The sequence below is a fragment of the Harpegnathos saltator genome, unplaced genomic scaffold (genome assembly GCF_003227715.2).
Source record: "Harpegnathos saltator strain DR-91 unplaced genomic scaffold, Hsal_v8.6 scaffold93, whole genome shotgun sequence".
Classification (NCBI taxonomy): domain Eukaryota; kingdom Metazoa; phylum Arthropoda; class Insecta; order Hymenoptera; family Formicidae; genus Harpegnathos; species Harpegnathos saltator.
The window spans coordinates 2,503,379-2,527,029 of NW_020230721.1; the positions used below are offsets into that span (position 1 = coordinate 2,503,379).

The 23,651-nt window shown below is 32.8% G+C and overlaps 1 protein-coding gene across 1 annotated transcript; it reads right to left on the minus strand.

The window, feature by feature from the left end:
* Positions 1–13,031: 13,031 nt before the first annotated feature.
* LOC112590616 (uncharacterized) lies at positions 13,032–15,507 on the minus strand. Its single transcript, XM_025307708.1, has 6 exons — positions 14,842–15,507; positions 14,328–14,527; positions 13,802–13,990; positions 13,575–13,704; positions 13,230–13,451; positions 13,032–13,156 (listed from the first exon to the last, which is right to left on the minus strand). The coding sequence occupies exons 2-6, from the start codon at positions 14,400–14,402 to the stop codon at positions 13,032–13,034; spliced, it is 741 nt and encodes a 246-aa protein (XP_025163493.1). The 5' UTR covers positions 14,403–14,527; positions 14,842–15,507.
* Between the last annotated feature and the right edge of the window lie 8,144 nt (positions 15,508–23,651).

A 23,651-nucleotide genomic window follows, 5' to 3' on the forward strand; every position in this document is an offset into this window, starting at 1 on the left:
CCATTCCAAATCGACAACATACGAGATATGTATCCTTGTTGATTAATGCAGATTGTTTTCTTTTCTCGATTACGATTGATTTCCATACCCACATAGCATGACGGCTCAATACATGTAATTTCAAACTTTCTTCTTAGTGAAGAAATAAGAGTTTTTAATAACTTCTTATTTCTGCATGTTATAAGTTCATCATCGACGTACAGACATAGTATCATCCAGTCTTTCGTATTGGCATTTTTTATAAAAATACATGGGTCCGAATCCGATTGTGTCAAACCATGTTCCTCCATAAATTCTTGAAAGTAAACATTCCAATTTCTGGATGCCTGTTTAAGACCATAAAAACCTTTCTGTAAACGACAAAAACAATCAGAGCCATCCTCATATCCTTCAGGTTGTTGCATGTATCTTCCTTGAGCGGACCATTGAGAAAGGCTGTTTTTATATCAAATTGTATAATTTCCATGTCATACTTAGCTGCTATTGCCAGAACAGTTCTCACGGATTCATAACGAACCACAGGCGAGAAAGTCTCAAAATAGTCTACTCCTCTGGTTTGATTAAAACCATGAGCGACTAATCTCGCTTTATAGCGTTCAACTGTTCCATCAGCTTTTATTTTTGATTTAAAAACCCATCGACACGAAACTACAGATTGATCCTTTGGCAATTTTTCTAATTTCCATGTTTGATTCGTTGTTAATGACAACATTTCTTCGTCCATTGCCTTTTTCCACAGATTAGCGTCTTCTCTAGACATTGCATCTTCGTAAGAAACTGGATCCATTGATGTTTTCATTGCTGCAATATACGCTGTTTTATTTGGTTCGCTTCTTAATTTCCTGTCTGTTGGAGGGGCTGGTTTCTGAAAATTCTTTGAGCCAATTGGTCGTCCTTTCTTCTCCTTTTTTGGTAACGATTCCTCATTTGTGTCATTTATTTCCTGTATAAAAACGTCATCATCGTTTAAGTTCGTTTCAGTTTTATCTGAACAGGACGTCTCAACGAGTGATTCATCAAAATCCTCCTCTGGCTCCGCAGATGATTCTTCAAGATTCTCCTCTAGATCAACAGATGGCATAGGAAATAGTACTTGACTATTTACATTCTTTGTATCCTTTATCAAAACATCAGAAACTCTTTCCACGACCTTTTTTACAAGATCAAAAACTCGGTAGATTTTATCAGTTAATCGATCGTACCCAACAAATACTGTCTTCCTGGCCTTCGGATCCATTTTTCATCTTCTTGTACCAGGAATATGTACAAAAGCCTTTGCACCGAATACTCGAAAATGAGAAACATTCGGCTTCTTTCCATACCATTCAAAATATGGCGTCGTATTCATAACTCCTCGATTTGGTACTTTATTGCGAATATGTACTGCTGTCCCAATGGCTTCAGTCCAAAGCAAGTGACAATCCGTCCTTGACAAATCTGTGTCGAATAGCAATGATCGAGCATTATCACATAGCGTCCGGTTTTCTCGTTCTGCCATTCCATTACATTGTTTTACATTAGGCGGTGATAACTCGTGAATAATATCCATAGACTTGAGAACTTTTCTTACGCTGTCATTTACGTACTCAGTTCCGTTATCTGTTCTCAAAGAGACTGCTTTTTTCTTTGTTTCTTTTTCTGCATCTATGAAGAACTGTTTCAATATGCCTGATACTTCATCTTTCGTCTTCATAAAGAATATTCTGCGATAACCGGATGCTTCATCTTTCATCGTCAGAAAGTATTTGCATCTATTCCATGACATTATCCCAACATGACAGACATCCGAATGAAAACGTTGACCAGGTAGACAATCTCGTTTTCCTCGGGTAGGATGCGGGTTAATCGTTTGTTTTCCAAGATGACATGCATCACAGTCATTTTTTTCTGTGAAAATTACTTTTAGCCCATCTGCAAGATTGTTCTTTGACATTGCTCGTATTACTTTATCACTTACGTGACCAAACCGTTGGTGCCATAATTCAGTTGATTGAACTACCTTTAGAAATCGATGGTGGTTTGACTCGAATAAAAGGAATATATTGATTTCCAATCCTTTTTCCACCTAATACGGTTTGTTGTCCATCCATTAGACGCATGATTCCATCTCCGTGATAAAAGCAATATCCTCTCGTCATTTCCATGAATACAGTTGAGAACAGCGATTCACACTACTCATGTCCTCTGAGTAGTATACATTCTCCCAGGTACGTTTTTCCCATTGTTTGCCATTAATTGATTTCTCAATTTTAATATCACCGACATGAGTTGCGCATAAGGTTTTACCATTTGCAATATTTAACATTATCGGTGAGGTAAGCTTACGTAATGATGAAAACCATTCCAGATTTCTTGTTAAATGAATGCTCGCTCCTGAATCTACAATAATTCGATTATCATTTCCTGCCTTGAAAACAGATGATGCTGACAGACCGCTTCCATTCTTTTGATTTTTGGAAATTTTCTTTTCTTCAGATACTTCCGCCTTTTCAGATTTTTCCGATTTCGACCAGCAATCTCGCTGCATGTGTCCCTTTTTACCACACTTGTGACACTTGCCCTGAAACTTCTTGTCAAATGTTTTCTTTATTTGATTGTTCATTGATTTTGATCGAACCTTAAATACTTCATGTGACATTCCATCCGTACGTTCAACAATACTTTGTCCCGCATTTGTAAGCTTCTCTAGGGAAGATTCCAGTGATACATTCTCTGATAAAAGTGACCAACTCGTGACAAAATTATCAAACTCTTTCGGTAGACATCCAAGAATTTTTGCTATTAAAAGTTTTTTATTGAAACTTCTTCCAAGATCCTCTGACTCTAATGCTTCGATTTTACGAGCAATTACTTCGAGTCCCGCTACAAATGTACCGACTGTCCTGTCTGGTTTCCATGAATAAATAAAGAACTCACGCAGCAGTTCTAGCAGAACGTTTAACGTTTTTGGCTCATAAATAGTCTTAATCCTCTTTATAATATCTGCCGATGTTTCGCAGTCACATACTTGGTCGAATGTCGTGTCGTCTAGTGTTGATCGAATGATTGAGCGAGCTTTGCTGTCTTTAACTCTCCAGTCCTCTATCTCTTTTTTTATTTGTAACAATTCTATCATCGTTTCTTACCTCTTCCGGTTTGATTGTAATGCCACCAGCGATTTCCCATATTCGATGACTTTCAAGAGCGTCTCGAATCTCAATCTTCCAGCGACTATACATTTCCTTTGAAAGTTTCGTTACTCGAATATCTCGGATTAAGCCTTCATCAGCAGCCGTGGTTTTATATTATTCGGTCGTTACTAGCGAACTACAATCACTTAGCAACGTGAGCATACAAAAAAAAACTTTGGCTCGCCGTTCTTGTTCTAACCTCAAAAAAAAAAACGTGCAACTAGTTGTGTCAAAAGAAACTGAGCATACATAAGTCTTATAATCTGTTGAGGATTAAAATGAACGTAATGACACAAATATACATTGCACCTTTATGTATATTCAATAAGGTTTACAATCCAAGAAAAGAAACGATAGAACAAAACGTTATGACGGATTTTAGAGAGCGAACATAACATGGCTCAAGAAGAGGTACACACGCGACAAAACAGAGGGAGGGCTTTAGTAGAATCTGAAACACATAGATATCGCCATAGAACGTCTTGAATATACATTTCTTAACAATTACAATTAACGCTACATTCATTTTCCTCTTTATCTCCATACTACTTTCGCCTGTTACATATATTAAGGTATCATCTGCAAACATTTTTATTTTACAATCCTCCGGGCAAGCTTTAACAATATCATTTATATATATTATGAACAACAATGGACCTAATACCGATCCCTGTGGCACCCCATATTCCGTGTTCAATAATTTAGACCATTCATCCTCATACCGTACTTGCTGCGTTCTATTTTGTAAATATGATCTGAACCATTCTAGAATCGCTCCTTTAATACCATACTGATACATTTTTCCTAATAACCTTTCTCTATCAATTGTCTCGAATGCACGTTTAAGATCCATAAATATAACTCCTACCATTTTTCTTTCACTAATTACCAATTTCCATTCATCTATGACTACTTGAATTGCTGTTTCACACGAATAATTTTTCCTAAAACCCGACTGATGTTCCGTTATGATATTATTATTCTCTAGGTACCCTTCAATTTGTTTTTTAATTACTATCTCTAGTACCTTCTCATATATTGGTAGCATATTAATAGGCCTATATTCACTTGCCTTCTTTGGTTTTCCTATTTTTGGAATCGGAATTATCGTGGATGTTTTCCACTCTTCCAGAAAGCACTCTTCACTTAACGACTTATTTATTATATCACTAAATTCTTCCTTTATTACATAAAGCACCGCTTTTAATATATCGCCAGTGCGATATATTAAAAGCGGTACTTTATGTAATAAAGGAAGAATTTAGTGATATAATAAATAAGTCGTTAAGTGAAGGGTGCTTTCTGGAAGAGTGGAAAACATTATTCCTTCTTCTGTGCCTTTCTTTTTTGGTAATTCCTTAACAATTTCTTCCAACTGTTTTATCGTGATCATTCCAAATTTTTCCATCTCTCCCTTATTTTCACTAATATAAATAGTTTTCCTACTTAGAGATGGGCAAAACGGTTCATTTCAGTGAACGGTTCAGAGCCAGTTCGCTCTTTTAACTGAACCGCTCTTTTACACGGTTCATCGGTTAATTTAAAAAAATTTTTATATTTATTTACATATTTTGCTGCATAAAAGCTATTAAATCGATTACTTAAAAATAATTATTAAATCGGCTGTATACAGAACGTAGCAAACTTGTTGCAAAGCAAAAGTTGACTAGGGAATTTGGCGATAGCTATTTAACGTGTTGCTTTTTCATAGTAAATTCCTAATTCTTATAGAAAAACAATAAGTGATTGATATAATATTCCTTAGCCAACCTCTGTTGCGCGTGCTAAGATTACATGTGTCGTACGATAAATTTGTTGGATATTCCGATTGATTGCTGAATAGAAAATTTTCGAAGTCTCTAGAAAAAAAGTTAGGAATTCCAGAAATTCTTTACTCGATAGCCAACCGGCAACATTGTCGTACAACACATGCAATTATATATTAAATATTGCTCATCGCTCGTCGCTAATTACATCCAGTATGCAGTCAGCCTATATAACATACAATTTTTAATTCCATGAGAGATATTAAGAAGAACAGGTTTAGAAAAATAACAAGATTATTTCTTCTTTATCTAATATATATTTTTTTACAAAAAATGAAAAAAAATATTCGAATATTTAAAAAACCTCAAAATAAAACATTACATTAAAACATTACATTTCACATATTATTCACATATTGCACGTATCTTCGAATTTTTAATTTAGATCGTTTTAGACTTCATAACACTATATTTAGTAATATAAAATTACTTAAACATATGTATTCCTGCAACTAAAAATATATATTTGTTATATGCAAAGTTATAAAAACATAATAAATGTGAAATAATTATAACAAGTGAATATTACTGTTTACTATTAAAATTTGGTTAATTTTTTTTGTCGTTAATCTAGAACGTTTTTCATTACAAATTTGCCCAGCCTTAGAAAATATTCTTTCACATGGTACCGAAGTTGCAGGGATACAGAGCCGTTTAAGTGTTATTTTATATAAGTTTGGATACAAAAACTTTTTCGATTCCCACCAAATTAGAGGATCGTCTGTCCTAGGAATATGGAGTTCAGCTAAATATTTATCAATCTCTACAATTGCTGCAGTAGAAGGATTGTACGTTCCTTGAAGTTTACTTATTGTTGTATCAAATTCTTTCCAAATCGAATTTGTTGAAGATGTCGCCAAAATAGGTTGAGTCGTTTGAGATATGGATTCCTGAATAATGAAAGTTCTAATTCTCGCTATTAGACTCTGGTATGTTACATGAAACTTATTTTCATCCCCAAAACCTTGCTTCTTAAATCTAGGGTCTAAGAAAATCGATTGAGCAATTAAGTCGTTTGTTTCTCTTCCTCCAAATCGATTCGATAAACCTTCCACTAATCCCTCTCCTAAATTTTGTACCGTTACTGGAAGCATTTTATCTTCTAAGTAAGTTTTTACTTTTCTAATCATTATTCTAGAGAGAATTGTAGTTTTTGATAAAGATACATTTTTTTCTGACGATATTTCTGATGTAATTTCATTAAATATCCTCAATAAATTCACACAATGCTCCATTAAGTCCCACTCTTCTGGCTGCAAAGTGTTCTTGTATCCTAACAATGCCAATGCAGAAATAATGGGTTCTTTATTGATAAGAAAACGATGTAACATTTCAAACGTAGAGTTCCATCGAGTGGGCACATCTTGTTTTAATTTTAAATTTTCTTTACTCATATTATTTTGCATTTCATGCAATTTTGTCAAAGTAAAGCTACTTTGTTTAAAGTATTGTACAACAATTTTGGTTTTTTCTACTAAATCTTTAATGTTTTTGTTAATGGCATTTTGTACAACAAGATTTAATGAATGAGCAAAACATGAAATATGTCTTAGTTTTAAATTATTAATAGCAAATTTGATGTTAGCTGCGTTGTCTGTGACTACAGCAGAAATTTTATTCTCTATATGGAACTTTTTTAATATTTTATCAATCCATTGAGAAATATTTAACCCTGTAGGCTTATAGTTAAATTCGGAACATTCTAACAAATGTGATTTGAGTTGTGTATTTGAATCAATATAATGAGCAGTAAGGGCATAAAAACTTGTATTATTAATATTTGTCCAACCGTCACAAGTTAAACAAATGGCTTGTGAATCGGCTAATTGGTTAATTATCTTATTCAAAATTTCCTTATGTATAGCAGATAATAATGAATTTGATAGTGTCTTGCGATTGGGTATATTATAATTAGGACATAAGAGTTTGACAAATTTTTTAAATTCCTCGTTTTCTACCATAGAAAATGGATGATAATCTTTGCATCATTTTTAATAATTGAATATCAAAAGACCTGCTTTTTATTAGTGGTATAGGTTTAATTACATCAAAAAATCTATTAATTGAATAAGATGGATGAACTAAATTTGGAGGTGAAGAATTAGCAGAGCTAATTGAGAATGAAAAATCAGATTCATGTATATCTGATCGTGAAGACCCTGTAAAATACGATACAGCACTGCTAGATTCAGAACTAGATTTTGGCTGAGAATTAATAACCAATACTTCAGAATTTTCACCATCATTTCCAGATCTTGTTGAAGTTAAGGGAGATCGCGATCGTTTGGTCGAATTTTCGTCTCGTAAAAATGGCACAGCAGGATGTTTACTTGTCAAGTGTCTTTTAAGATTTCCGGTAGATGATCCTCCAGATATCGATATCCTTTTTTGACAATACCGACATCGACCTTCCTTATTAATCTTGGTAAAATGGTACCAAATGTTACTAGTACTAGTACTTCTAACTGAAGACATCTTAATCTAAAAAAGAAATTTATTATTAAAAAACAAAGTAACATTGCAGCGAGACAAATATCGTACGTACAAAAGATATAAATTTTGGGTCGTATTATGAACTTTTTTTATCAATAATTGCCATTAGAAATGGCTTATAAGTCTGTTAATTAGCTATATGTCATTTTTAGAGGTATTTGAATGAACAAAAGAAAGTTTAGAATATGAATTTTTAGGCATAAGATATTATCTTGAATCGATAAATCAGTCATTCTGCACAAACTCTCATTTTAATCTAAAATTGCCTGTGAAATTAGTATATACTTACTTAGATTTGATTGGTTGGTATAGCGATGGTTCAGAGTAACTTAGATCTAATTATTTAGATTTTAAATATATTTTAAATACAAAAACTAAAAGGCACAGTCAATTACGGAAGGAATTATTTTCTATAGTGAGTGAATGATTAGAATAAGATAGAAGGGAACAGCCGACTGTTCAAACTGAGAATTGATTCTAATGGCTCTCGCAGACCAGCGCGATGTGCGACACGACACGCGATATGCGACGAGCGATATCCAATGAACGTACTGGTCCGGAAAAGCTATACTCTCATTGGATATCGTGCGTCGCATATCGCGCGACTTTACGATTTTTATATAGACGAGGCATTACATCTTAAATTCTCATTACAAAAGTCGCTTAACTATGGTAAGCCTTAAACTATGGTAAGCCATAAAAAAATTGACAAATCATAGGCCAGTATTCATAGTCGGATCTTATATTTAAGACCGTCTTAAGTTCATCTTCAGATATTCAGTAACCAATGAAATGATCCATACATCATCTCAAGATAAACTTAAGACAGTCTTAAATATAAGATTCGACTATGAATACCGACCATAGTGGAGGGAGTAAAGATTTACCGTCGACTCTGAACTTTGCTACATAATTATCGCAAACTCCAATAGAAGGTGCTGCTGAACTAATGAACCGCAATTCTTTTTTTGCGAACCGATTCTTGAGTGCTCTTTTTTGGGAACTAGTTCAATTGAGCGGTTCGCGAACCATTTGCCCATCTCTATTCCTACTTGTACTTGGTGTATTATTACTACCTATAGATTTTATTATATCATTAATACTCTGTATATAATACAAATTAAATTTATCAGCTATATTACACTCTGTAACATTATCTAATATTTCAAAGTCTATATTTTCTATTGCCTTTGCACCTACCGTCTCGCCTCTAATAACTTCTTTTAAGGTTTTCCACATACGGTTCGGATTATCTTTATTTTGATCTATTTTGTTTTCATAGTACTCTTTTTTTTTTGTTTTAATTAATTTAACTACTGCATTTCTTTTATTTTTAAAGTGTTGCCAATTTTGTTCTGTATCTTCATGCAATGCTTTTCTATATGCCTTATCCCTTTCTGTCGCTAACTCTTCTATTTCATTCATATACCATTTTTTTCCTTTCCATATTTTTGGAATTCTAAAAATTTTCTTGGGTGCCAAGGTGCATCCATCTAGTGCATCCACTATACTATGGATAAGTTTTCTTGCTCTTACATTAATATCTATATCTTGTTTCTTTCCTAGATTTCTTTCCACTATCTTAACAAATTCATCTATATTAAATCTACTATAATTCCTGCCACTAAATTCCTTATATTTATTTTCATTGTTGCTCACATTTAGCACCATTTTTAGCCATGCGTGGTCCGTTATCTTAGGTTCATAATCTATTTGCACATTTATTTCCTTATTAGCAAAAATTAGATCTATAATTGTTTTACTATTATTTGTAATTCTCGTTGGTTTATCAACATACTGTTTCATACCTAAATTCTGCATAGTCGTTAACAACTTATTTGTATAAAAAGAATTCGTCACACAATCTATATTAAAGTCTCATACTATCATACATTCTTCTTTTATCGTTAATTTTTCTACTATCTCCTCTAAAAATCTTATAAACCCACCATGTGACGCACTCGGTGAATGGTATACTACCATTAATGCTCCTTTATACAGTTTTAATTTTATTTCTAACGCAACACACCAGCAGTTTGCTTCAATCTTTTTTGACAAGATTACTTCGTAGCTGATATCATCTCTTACATACAACGCGACTCCCCCTGTATTCCTATTTTCAGCATCACCTCTAATCATACTGTAACCCAATATATTCACTTCACAATCTTCGATTTCAGCGATCAGTCTAGTTTCCGATAGTGCTATGATTGCAGGATTTATCTTCTTCATAATCTGATGTTGTATCTCATCCTTATGTGCCATTAAGCTTTGCGCGTTTGTATACATTATTTGTTCCTCTTCTTTCTGTGGTTGCTATTTCTTATTGACATCCCATCCAGCTCTTCTTTTCTTCTCCTCGATAGCCCTCTTATATGTAGGACACTCTGGACTAAGGGCATCATGTTCGTCATTTATTTTTAGATTATACGTTTTTATTTTAAACACACAATTTACGCATTTGTTTTTCGTCGCTGTGCATTCCGTCGCTTTATGTTTCCCTGCGCATTTATGACACATTTCATCTCGCGTATAATTTTTCGCAATGTGATAGAATCCCCATCATTTGAAACATCTTTTAACGCTGTAGTAATTGAACATAGGACATTTTCTCCAGCCTATATTTAATTTTTCTTTCTTTAACATCAAGTTATGTGTTCCTTCATCTACGATTATTACAGATCCACCTTCTTTTCCTTTACTTCTAGATTGTCTATTATCTTTGTTTTTCTTTTTCAATATTCTTTTTACTATTCTTATATGCGACCCATCCATACTATTTTGCTTCTTGACTGTATGTAGTTATTTCGTATGTGTTAGTTCGTCATCGTCCAATTCCATTTCTTCTTCACTGATATTGATAATTTTTATCTTTGGTTTCATTTGCAGTCATTCTGTAACACTGTAGTTTTCACCTAGCTTAGTCTGCACTGTATCTTTTAATTTCACCATTTCTTCTCCAGTCTCACAGCCTAGAATCACCGTTCCTTCTCTTCCTTTTCTTAATTTTGTTATCCCCATTGACATCTTCTTAATATCCACCTTTTCTTTTATCACTTTTTTAGTGGTCTCACTTTCCTGCTGAATCTTCGGCTTGATGATTATGATATTTTCCTTCTTTTTCTTCGCAGCTTCACTGTAACTGCTGCGAGCACTTTCTGTTGATCCATTCATGGCTCCCTGTATCACTTTTCGCAAATCTTCCAGTTCTTGTTTAATAGTTTTCACTTCCTCTTGCACTATCTCCTTAATCATCATTTTTATTTCTCTTTTACATGCCACTTCATCTTTCATCTCTCTCACGGTTCGCACGAGCCAGTCCATTTTTACATCCATGATCCCACTCATACCTGCTGCTCTGTTTTCAATCCTTCCTATGGATTCTATGGATCCTTTGGATCCTGTAGATCCCAGTCTATCCCTGCTGCTTTCCGTTTTCAAATCCATTTTTTTTTTCATTCTCTATTGCAAACTTCTCAAATGGACCAGGACATGACACATATTCTTGGTTTCGATCATAGCTCTTATGTTTACTTGCACATCCCGGATGAAAAAATAATTTAACGCACGATTTGCACGTCACGACTTGACTTTTTATTTCCTTCTTACATGCCGAGCATCGATACTCGGCATATTCTTCGTCCATGTCGGTAACTTTCGGCTGACGCCGATATTATTAACAGGAGTATCAATTACACGTCACCGTGATTAAGAGACACGTCACCTCTAATGTCTACCTGTCGTGCGGGATGTATGTCCCGTATGAGAAATACATCAATATCGTTCACAGATTAACGCATTTTCTACAGAAAGCTTTTCTATATGTTCCTTGCATGTATTTTTATAACCACAGCTACTTTTTATAATTAACACTCACACTTTAACCATTTAAAATGCACTGTATTTATGGAGAGAACTGTATTCTGTATTTATGGAATCTGGAAAGAACAATAAGCTCGGGATTTTTGGTTAGGGCGGACAATATAATCCGGATGATCTTGTAATGTAAAATTTATAAAAGCTATTTCTAAATCCTCGCGGTTTTCGTACTCTCCTGCAGTAGTCAGGTCCGTTTGCATTAGGTAATTTTGAGCCACTGCAATTGTATTTTACAGTTAAGGAGGAATGACAAGGGGAATAGAAAAGGAGGTGAAATAAAATGAAAAGAAAAGAGATCACTCAGATGAAAGAAAATATAAATAACTTACTGCTGGATTTTCTCTGATATTATTTGATTCTGAGAAACGTCTCTATGTACGATAACTCAGGTTCCGCACCAATGACAGGCTGCTAGTTCTGGCAGGATCTCTCACAAGGGCCCAAGACGTTGCACAAAATTAATAATTGAAAAATACTGGTGAGTCTACGCCACAACTTGGGTAGATGATTAGAAGGCCCTGAAGGGGTGCTGGAGAGAGGCTTCTGTCCTGGCTGGCGGATTGGCGAGAAGTGGTCGAGGTTTTCGACTTTTCTCAAAAAGTCAGCTCGGTTGAGAGAGTGGGGTTTTGGGGGAAATATTCCAGAAGATAAGAGATATGATGAGTGTGACAATAAAAGGGTTTCGAAAATCTTTGTAAATAAAAAAAACGTGGCATCTATCTTAAAGGGTAAATATCGATATTTATAGAAAGGATGTCGTGATGCTGGTATCAGTAACTAAGTTCGTGGGAAACCAACTAGGGATTGGGTTAAGATTATTAGTATTTTCGGGGTATCAAAATTTCTGGAAATTGTTCGTGTGATAACTCGTGAGATAGGTCGTGTGGTAACACGCCTGAGCGCATTCGGACGTATAATCAGTAAAAATAAATTCGATTTCTCTTATTTATATAATAGTTTTAGGGTTCGCTGAATCAGGACGTAACAACGCGATGCCGGAGCATGACTTCATAGTTTATCCATCCGGACGAGACACTTTGGCATAATTTATATTATCTACATACCAGATAGCACAAAATCTTCAGAGAATATTCTTAGAACATTCTTAGGATGTATGAATCTGCTTAGAACGTTCTTAGAACGTCCTTTGAAGATTTGTGCTGTCTGGGTATCCAGGTCATATGTAAACAAGTATAAATAAAGTACCTTGACAAAAATATGGACGATATAAAATATTCTTAAACAGGAAACTTTTAGCTTTACAATTTGCATAGTTTTCATCAACGAAATAAGTTTTTATATTTTTATAATTAAAAACAAAAAATGTTCATCATTTTACTGAAACCTCGTTAATAATATTGTATTTATCTGTAATCCCACTTCATTATTCTCTTTTTATTCGGTTTTTAATTCCAGTTATTGTGTTCTATTGTTATTCATAATTGGACATATCATTCATAATATTCTTGAAAAAGGGTTTACTAATTAAAGATAATAATTGAATTTTCTTAATTACAATAAATAATACTCGATTTTTAAGTAACAGCTAGAAGTAATTTCACATTCTTTAAACATCTCACTTATATGAATATGAATACAATAAAATTTTGTATATATTCTTCTATATAGTTTTCTTTAATATCTAAAAATATTATAAAAATAATTAAGTAAACAAGTTATTTATAGGATTTCTTTTTACCTTCAATGCAGAGGTGTTACTTTGTGCCATGTTGGTGAATTGTTCACGCGCGTTTTCAAGCTGCATACTGATACGTTGTCTGTTTTTTCCTATATAAAAGATTATATCACAAATAACGTTGTACATTTATTGTATTTAATTTCGTTCATGTATGAGTCTTACGATTGCTCGAAGCAGCGTCAGTTGTAGGGCATGTGATAGTGGATTTCCGCATACCGAGCTCTACTGTTCTTTTTTTAGGATTTGGCTTCCTTTTTGTAGAAACTGGCAAACTTCTTCCTGTTTCGGAATTAGCTTCAACTGCTATTGCAGCTGCAACAGTTGTGACTGCATCTGGATAATCCAGTACGGTTTCTTCGACACCTTGTAATGTCAAGTGCTCCTCTGTTTTTATTTAAAATTAAAAATACATAATTATAATTTATATGCTGATAGAAATCTAACTAAATATCTCTTTAAAAATATATAATGTTTCCACTTTATTAATTTCAATTGTCACTTTATTACCATCAACAATGCTGGGAAATTCCTCTTCCACTCTTTCCTCGTTTGCGAAGATAGTATCTCGCAAAGTTAACGTCTGTGAGATTTGATAAAGGGGATCTTCGTCATCCATCTTAAGTCGTTCAATATTTTCCTACAACAAACAATTATTATAACGTAAATTGTTTCTTTATGTACGTATTATAATTATTTTAAATGGTTAAAGAGATACATTGAACATATATACGTACATCTTCTTCCACGCAACTGTCAGGACAATGCGCATTTCCCTCAACATAATCTAAACCAATTGCAGACACTACGCGTTGTTCAATGTTCTGCAATGGGACTTCTTCAGCTGGAAAATTGCCTGTGCGTAAGCGCTCAGCTCTTAACTTGCTTACTTTCCTCGAGGAAACGCTCTTCAGATCCCGCCATACCTCAATATATTAAATATAATAATGCAATATGCAAATCCCAGTCAAATGTATCCCAGTAAACTAATCATATAACAAAAAAGCAATTATATAACATTGATATTAGAATGTCAGCTGAATAAGGGAGAACATTACATAAAATTTATTTAACATGTATCAAGGTACTGGGATTTACTGGGTTTACTACGAAATGTATACATGTCCGGAAATCAAGGTGGGAAAGTAATTTAAAAAATCTCAATTATTTATATATAGCTTATCGCATTTGCATTATATCTGTTTTCTCTTGGTAAAAATGTCTGGAACATATAATGTGTAAATAGCTTAAAATATATTTTACAGTTTGCCACTGCTTGACCGACTTCTTTGGCCCGGGTAGAGAATGTAGCCTTTTACGCAGTTCATCCCACTGCATCTATAGTTGCAGTTTCCCCTCATTTCCGTTAAATCGGCCGGCGATGAAACGGCTATGCTTTTCCATATAGGATATCTTCAATTTGCAATGTTGATGCACGCGAAGAACGCTGCTTTTTAACAGTGCTACAAAAAATATTACTGTTTATTGATAGTACAATTCCCTTATTAGGTTATCGAATAGTATTTATTAGTATACCCACACAGCACAGATATCTAGGAGATATCGTAAGGAGATTCTAAGGATGTCCCCTATGTTCTACGTACGTCCTTTGGATATTTTGTGCTGTGCGGGTAAATATTACATTATGTATATATATATATATATATATACATAATGTAATATTTATTATATATTATATATATATATAATTATATATATATATATAATTATATATATATATATATATATGATTACTATTAAAAATTTATATACATACCTACTTCTACTCTCTGATATGATGCTTTCTTACTCTTTGTCTTGTATCTTCTCTATTTTTCTATTACATAACTCATATGAATACGGTTATGTTTGTAAGACTTTAAAATCGCGGACTTTCTCGTAGACTCGTTACGCGATTGGTCGAATTACGATGTATCCTCACTTTTGTTCGTGACTGTCTCTCGACCATTTGTGACGTCAACGGACGATTGAAATTCGTCGGTTGCACTGATGATTATCGGTAGTGTCCATGTAGAGAATAGGTGCATCGTTCTTGTCGGTCACGCAACCGACGTTTATCGGTAACGACCGATACTGATAATTGTCGGTGTGATGTCTTCCTTTCATTTTTTATACTCTTCAATAAAGAGAAGAATAGCCTAATGTGACCATTTAAAGGCCGAGTCTTCTATATTATATTGTTCTGATGAAAAGGTTTCAGCACCCGAAGTTGATGCCATTGAAACCGTGGAGTCTGATGAATGTAAATCTCCTTGGCTTCTCTTTAATGAATCTAGAACTTGAGAAGCCTAAACTATATCTAAGGAATATAACGAAATATCAATAAGTAGTAACAGTGCAAGAATGAAAATCAAGAAATGGTTTCTAATTAGAATGATTATACAATACAAGCTGCGTTTCGATATTTACTGTCAGTATTAAAAATCTATAGTATATGTAACATGAATTATTAATTTTCAGTACTGGCAATAAATATTAAAATGCAGCCATAATATCGTTTAATAAAATTTTTTTCTACTGAGACAATCTAATGATTTGTTGTAGGAATAATCTACTAACAAAAGATTCATTGAAACAAAATGGAACATCATTTTAACAAATCGTTTCTCATAAAGTTATTCCCAATAATCTATAAAAGAAAATGTAATTAAATGAATTTAGATGCTTAATTGCAATCACATAGAAATAAAATTTTAATAACTACAGCCCATATTCTCAACTTATTTTTATCGACAAAAGTACTTAAAATATGGCTTCTAAACTAATTCGGTGATTTTTAAGCTATTTTTAGGAGATACATTTATTGATAAAAGTGAATTAAGAATATATCATAACGGAAATATTAGGAGTATAAATAAGTTTCCGCCGTTTGACAAAAGATGGCCCCACCAGAAGGTTATGTTGAAATTGTCAGATGTAAAACATAATATCGTCAGTTTGGACATCTGGTAACAACATAACCTTGAAGTATTAGTGACTCTCAGCATCGATCAGCATCACATAACTTTTTTCGTGCGAAAATGTTAAGTTTTGTGCCGAATAAGCGTCATTTGCGGGAACTTTTAATTTACTTCTTTAATTTGAAGAAATCTGCAGCTAAGGCGCATCGATTGCTTGTAGAAGCATATGGTGAGACTGCTTTAAGTGAGAGAAGTTATCGGGAGTGGTTTCAAAAGTTTAAAAACGGTGAGTTTGACGTGGAAAACAAAAAACGTAGTGGAAGGCCGAAAGTGTACGAAGACACGGAATTGGAAGCATTATTGGAGGAAGATTCATGCCAAACGCAAGAAGAACTTGCACTTACATTAGAAGTGACTCAACAAGCAATTTAAAATCGTTTAAAATCATTGGGAATGATTCAAAAACAAGGAAATTGGGTTCCATATGAACTGAAGCTGAGAGACGCTGAACGTTGATTTTGCACGTGTGAAATGCTGCTTGCCAGACATAAAAGAAAGGGTTTTTTGCATCGTATAGTCACTGGTGATGAAAAATGGATCCACTACGATAACCCAAAGAAGAGAAAATCATGGGTACCACCTGGCCATGCTTCAACATCGACAGCCAAACCGAATATTCATGGAAAAAAACTCATGCTGTGTATTTGGTGGGATCAGCTTGATGTCGTGTATTATGAGTTGCTCAAACCGAGCGAAACCATTACTGGAGCTTTCTACCGAACACAATTAATGAGATTGAGCCGAGCACTCAAGGAAAAACGCACCCATTACTACTCCAGACACGACAAAATTATTCTCCTACATGACAACGCTCGGCCACATGTTGCAAAACCGGTCAAAACCTATTTGGAAACACCTAATTGGGAAGTCCTACCCCACCCGCCGTATTCACCAGATATTGCCCCTTCCGATTATCACTTGTTCCGGTCGATGGCACATGGCCTGTCTAAGCAGCGCTTTACATCATATGAAGATACTAAAAATTGGGTCGATTCATGGATAGCCTCAAAAGATGAAGAGTTTTTCCGACGTGGTATCCGAATACTGCCAGAAAGATGGGAAAAAGTAGTGGCTAGTGATGGACAATATTTTGAATAAAACGTAATGTACCGTTTTTTCACAATAAATTCCTAATTTTTGATAGAAAACGGCGGAAACTTATTTGTACTCCTAATATAACATTCTTATCAGTTTCTACTTTCTGCGCATCACTTACAGAAAGACTCGTTGTATAAATTAAGCCGGTCTCCGCGTCTTCTAAACTTATTATGCGTTGCATATTCATTTTAAACAAATATTAAAGATAATTGATCCTAAATAAGTAACACGTACAATTAAACGTACAATTAACGTACAATTAGACCAGACAATAACCGTTCGCAACAAACTAAGAACGCTTTCAGCGCTATGAGCATTTGCTGCCTCACCTCGAAATTCTGAGCACAAATTAGCGAATATGATGATGTTGAAATGTGCAACCACTGACGTTACGCGATCACTATTAACGCTATGAAGCGGCTCTCCGAACGGCCGAAGCGCGCTTATAGCGCCAAAAGTGCGCTCCCCGAACGCACCCTTTGATAGAATGCCTTTTGGACTTAAAAATGCATTTGCAACTTTTCAGCGACTAATGGATATAATATTTAGCGGAATGCAGGGAAATTAAATTTTTGTATATTTAAATGATATAGTATTATATTTAAGTTCATTAACAGAACATGCAATAAAATTTGAAAAATTAATCGACGGACTACGAAAGGCAAATTTGAAATTACAACCAGAAAAATGTGAATTTCTACGAAAAGAAGTAACTTATTTAGGACATATAATTGGAAAAGAAGGGATTCGCTCAGACCTAACAAAAGTGGAAGCCGTTAAAAACTTTCCAGTTCCACAAAATCTTAAAAATATTAAACAATTTCTTGGTCTAGCAGGGTACTATCGAAGATTTATAGAAGGATTTTCAAAAATCGCTAAACCATTAACCAATCTGTTAAAAAAGGAAATTAAATACAAATGGAAAGAAAAAGAACAAAATTCATTTGAATTATTAAAAAACGCTCTTTGTCAAGAACCAGTATTGCAATATCCTGATTTTACCAAACCTTTCCTTTTAACAACAGACGCGTCAGGAATAGCAATAGGTGCGGATTTAAGTCAGGGACAAATAGGAAAAGATCGACCAATAAGATATGCCTCACGAGTATTAAATGACTCAGAGAAAAATTATTCAACGATAGAAAAGGAATTGTTATCAATAATATATGCTGTATAACATTTTCGACCTTATCTTTACGGAAAAAAATTCATTTTGGTAACTGATCATAAACCATTGAGATATTTGGTTATATAAAGTAAAAGACCCGAGTTCACGTTTAGTAAGATGGAGAATTAAATTAGCTGAATATAATTATGAAATAATATATAAACCAAGAAAAGTTAATTTAAATGCTGACGCTCTATCCCGGAATCCTTCCAGACCTGTTTATCCTATGAATCCTACGTACGATGAAATACAAAAATGTTCATCTGACGAAGAATCAAGGCAAAGAAATGCGAATCCAAGACCACTGAAAAAATTCACCACGAACAGGCTCAATGATTGAGGAACCAGAATCTGAGGTAAAACGTATGACAACACGTAACTCAGAAAAATCAGAAGGAGAAAGCATTCCATTTACAAAAAGGGAATTAAAGGAACCACCATTCACAAGACATATAGTTCAGGCAGAAATACATAATAATGAAATACGTAATAATGAAACAGACAATCAAGAACAATTAAATAATCAGATAGAGCTTTTAATTTCAGAAGAGTATTTTAATCAGGATACAGAAACTTCAGAAATAAACGAGGAACCAGCAGAACAAAATAATGATTTAAATAATACAAATTTTTCCCATTTGACAACAAACATACCACAAAATATTTTATAAATACTTGACTATTTAATAAGATATCAAGATGATCAATTTAAATCAAATAAACAAGATTCAACAATTGAGGAAGAAACAATTAATCAAGACCAATTTGAGAAATATAATAGTGAAAAAGAAGAAGATAATGAAGATGAAGAAGAAAGTAATAATGATGAACATGAAAATGATGAACATGACATCGATAAAACGTTTAATGAATTAGGCTGCGAAACAGATGAATTAATTAATAAACAAATATTTACACGAACTAAAAAACAAAATATCATTAATAGTCGTGATCAAATATTTATGAGAAAGGATAATTATTTATATTTCTTAACGGCAGACGGAGAACCTTGTGATCAAGGAGCAAAAGAACTCCGATCTCAAAATTTAATTCCACATATAAGGAAAATAAAACCCGGATATTTAATTATAAATAAAAGGGGAAATAAAATACATTTAATATTCATATGTAAAAATAATGTTAAGAAAAAAATAACTGATGAAATATTACAAAATTTATCAATTAAATTACGTGAAGCTATAACAAAAAATTCTATGAATATAATAAATATTGCAAAAACATCACAATTAGATAACTATAAATGAGAATAAATTTTTAATTAAATTCGAAAAGCAATAATTGGATTTTCAATTAAACTAATTATCTGTCATGGACTAGTCAAAATTCCAGAAATAAAAAGGAGAAAAGATATAATTGAAGAAGTTCATTCATCAACGATAGGAGGACATAAAGGAGTGACAAAAACTTATAACAGAATTAGACAAAATTTTTATTGGGAAAATCTCAAATTGGAAATTCAAAATTATATCAAACAATGTTTACAATGTCAAATTAAAAAGCTAGTCCGAGTAAAAACAAAACAACCAATGACAATAACAGACACACCATATTCATCATTCGAAAAGATATCAATGGATATAGTTGGACCGTTACCTGAAACCACCCAAGGAAATCTTTATATCCTAACAATCCAAGATCATTTAACAAAATTTTCCCTTGCTATTCCTTTAAAATCTATGTCTGCAACGAATGTGGCGAATGCATTATTAAAAAATTTTATTTGTATCTTTGGGGCTCCTAAAACTGTATTAACGGATCAAGGAAGTAATTTCATGAGTAATTTAATGAAGAGATTTGCAAAAAAATTTAGAATTAAACAATACAGAACTACAGCATTTTATCCACAAGCAAATGAAGCTTTAGAAAGATCACATTTAGTATTAATTGAATATTTGAAACAATATGTAGATAAATTCACAGAATGGGATGAATTATTAGAATACGCCACATTTTCATATAACAGAAGTAAACATGAATTGGAACTGGATATACTCCATATGAGTTGGCGTTTGGAAAAATTGCCACACAACCATCCAGTCAAGTCAATAATGATCAAGAAGAAGAAAAAACATATAATTATTTAAGCAAATTAATAACAAATATTCATGATCTTCAAGAATTGGCAAGAGAATGTTTAATAGCTTTAAAATTTAAATCAAAAAGATATTACGATAAAAAATTAAATCCACAAGAATTTCAAATTAATGACCAAGTTTTTCTCTTATGTGAACCAAAACGAGGAAAACTTGGAGATCAATATTCCGGGCCTCACATGATAATAGATATTTTACCCAATGGTAATATTAAACTTCTATTTAAGGGAAAATCAAGAATTGTCCATCCAAACAAAATCAGGAAGTCAAGAATTGTGACTAACAAGGGACATTCGGCAACGCGGAAATTCAAAAAAATCTGAAACTCTGCATAATTGTAGAGCAGATATACCTAATAACAAAACAATTTTTCGTTGGTGCCCAAAAACGGTTTTAAGGGTGGAAACAACCTTTTGAACAAAGTTGATTTTTGTCTTTCTAAGCGAATATTATCGAAACTATTAAAGATATGAAAAAATGTTTTAGACAAAAGTTTTATGGTTTTAAAAGTACTTTATTATGCTATATTTAGATTTTTTAAAAATGTAAAATTGTGTATAAAATACCCCCCCTCCTTCTCTTTTTTCAAATTGTTAAAATCAATTGTCCAACCAAAATAAAGCTTATTTTATGACAAATTTAACCATATATAATAACATTATGTTTGGAAAAGGCAATATTGAAAAAAAAATTAAACATGCTCTTATATGTATGCTACGCGTACCAAACTTAAGGATTCGCTACTTGACGATGGCATTTCTTTCTTCCTCAAATCTTCCTCATAATTGCAAACTGTAAAAGATAAGGAAGGAAGAAAATAGAAAATCTAAAAAAGCAATAAAGTTGATGTTAAGAAGTAAGTTGAAGAAGAACAGCATGATAAGGAGGACGCAGAGAGAGTGTATATAACCCTAATATAGATAATCTTTTAAATTCAATTGTAAAGAACAAATAAGGAAATGAATGATATGAAGAAAAAAGGAGAACACACACGGATTTAATAATGAAAAATATAATTTATAAATTTATTCAGTGTACATTTGTGTGTATGTGTTTTGCTTCATTCAGTATATAGGTTTTATTAATTAAGTAGTCGATATAGATATTCGAGTGAAAGATATCTTATATTTTGGTATGGATTATAATATATACAAATTTTACAGGAATTGAGGACAGTAAAATATTATTTATTCTATATAATTATTACAATAATGATATTGCTCAAAGAAATGTTCAAAACAAAAATATTGCTTGCACCATGCACAATGTATAAAAGCCATTTTACCACAAATGCTACATTTTGGTATACGTTTTTCTTCTTTAAAATAACAATAATCGATTGGATTATGAAATTTTTCAGGCCGTGTTGATAAATAACCACTTTTATACCAGCTATATCTAAATAAATTTCGAAATCTTGGAGAAGACAGTTGATTGTGTGTTAAAGATTGCAATTTTATTATGTTATTACGTAAATGTAAATTTATGTCATAATTATTTATAATAACACTATCAGAAAAGCTTCGAACAAAATTTTTCCAGATTCTGAAACCAAAAACATCTAATGGCTGTATAAAAGCAGTTGTTTTTTTTGGTATTGTTAGAATATTTACATGTTTGTCTTTTGGTACAAGTTCTTCCAATTGGTTCGGGCAATGTCCTGTCCATGAATCAAGCAGTAGTATACTTTTCTCTCCAGTGTTTGGTAGATACACTTCTTGGAACCAATTTTTGAAATGTTCAGTTGTCAATTTCCCTGATTTTGAAGCCGCAATGTAAATATTCACTGGTCTAAAAAGAGTTTGTTCTACTTGTGGTCCAAAAACACCAGTAGATTCTTTTAATACTATATACAAAGGCGAAAGGAGATGTCCATCTGCAGATATAATAGGCATAATGGTGTAGCTATGAGTCATAGCAGATAAAGATTGGATAGTAGCTCCAACTGTCTTCACTCCTACATTAGCTAATGTTCTTCCTGCATGTATTTCTAAATTAAAGCCACTTTCGTCCGCATTATAAGTTGATTCAGCACCGATTACATTAATACGTGGCTTTACTGTATTTACAAATTCCTCAGCGTTTTGACGTATAGTTAGATCAGTTAAATGAGAAGACCGCGTTTTAAATGCAGTTATTTTACGTGATGTAATACGATGTGCCTTTTTAAAATTCCATATCCACCAATTTCCTGCTTTAAATGAAGAAAAATCCACTTATTCCTTTGCTTCTAGTGCCCATTTTCGCAGATTTATATCATGAATAATAAGTCCTCTATTAACAGCTTCTTGGAATTTTATAAGAACATATTCAGCAATAACTACAAGTTTGTCTGTATTTGAACCCCCACGCATTACATGTTCTTGCCATCTGTGCAATTGTTGAATAGATTTTACCTAGAAGAAAACAAATCTCAATATTAAACAATTCGAATTCAAAAATAAAAGAAGTTATATACGAATTAAATGTTCACGAAACATCAAATTGTAGAACTTAAAATAAAAAACAACGCGACTCTAACTATATAATTTACAGCTTTGGTCATAAGTATAAAGCATCTCTAACTCATTGTATTTTCCTAGAAATCAATGCATATACTCATAGTAAATATATAATCTCTTTACAATAAATATTATATTAATATTTTATAATATAATGTGTATATTATATTTATGTATATTATATTTATATTATAATTTATATTATATTAATATTATATTATATTACAATAAATATTGTAAAATAAATATTATTTTCCACATATTCTTATATTATATTTTTTTATTATATTATTTTTCCATATACTCGTATACTATATTATGTTCTCCATATATTCATATAGTATGTTTTTGTTACACAATTTAAATAAATTTTTTGGGATGCTTTATACTTATAGTCAAAGCTGTATGTACAATGACCGACAATGATGCGTTCCGCGAGAGGGGAAATAGAGTTCTCTCTGTCGCGGAACGAATCACTGCCGGTCACTGTACACCGTAAAAGCCTCAAGTATTTTACTATATATTATTCTTTTTATTTTTTAATTAAACTTTACTTTTCTAAAACGATGTTGTACAGAAGTAAGAGATAAATGTCCTTTCTTTCCACTCTTCCAAAATTCGATTGCCTTTTTCTTATAATTTAAGTTTACATTTCCACCTTCATCATCCACAGTGCAAACTTCATTTCCATAATTATCTTCTTCAGCATCAATATCGTACACATC

Excerpts from the sequence above, each read along its gene's own strand:
- LOC112590616 (XM_025307708.1), bottom strand. The coding sequence starts at position 14,402 with ATGCAGTGGGATGAACTGCGTAAAAGGCTACATTCTCTACCCGGGCCA. Across the intron at positions 13,705-13,801 it reads ACAGTTGCGTGGAAGAAGAT|GAAAATATTGAACGACTTAA; the intron begins GTACGTATATAT and ends TGTTTGTTGTAG. Across the intron at positions 13,452-13,574 it reads ATTTCCCAGCATTGTTGATG|AGGAGCACTTGACATTACAA; the intron begins GTAATAAAGTGA and ends AAATAAAAACAG.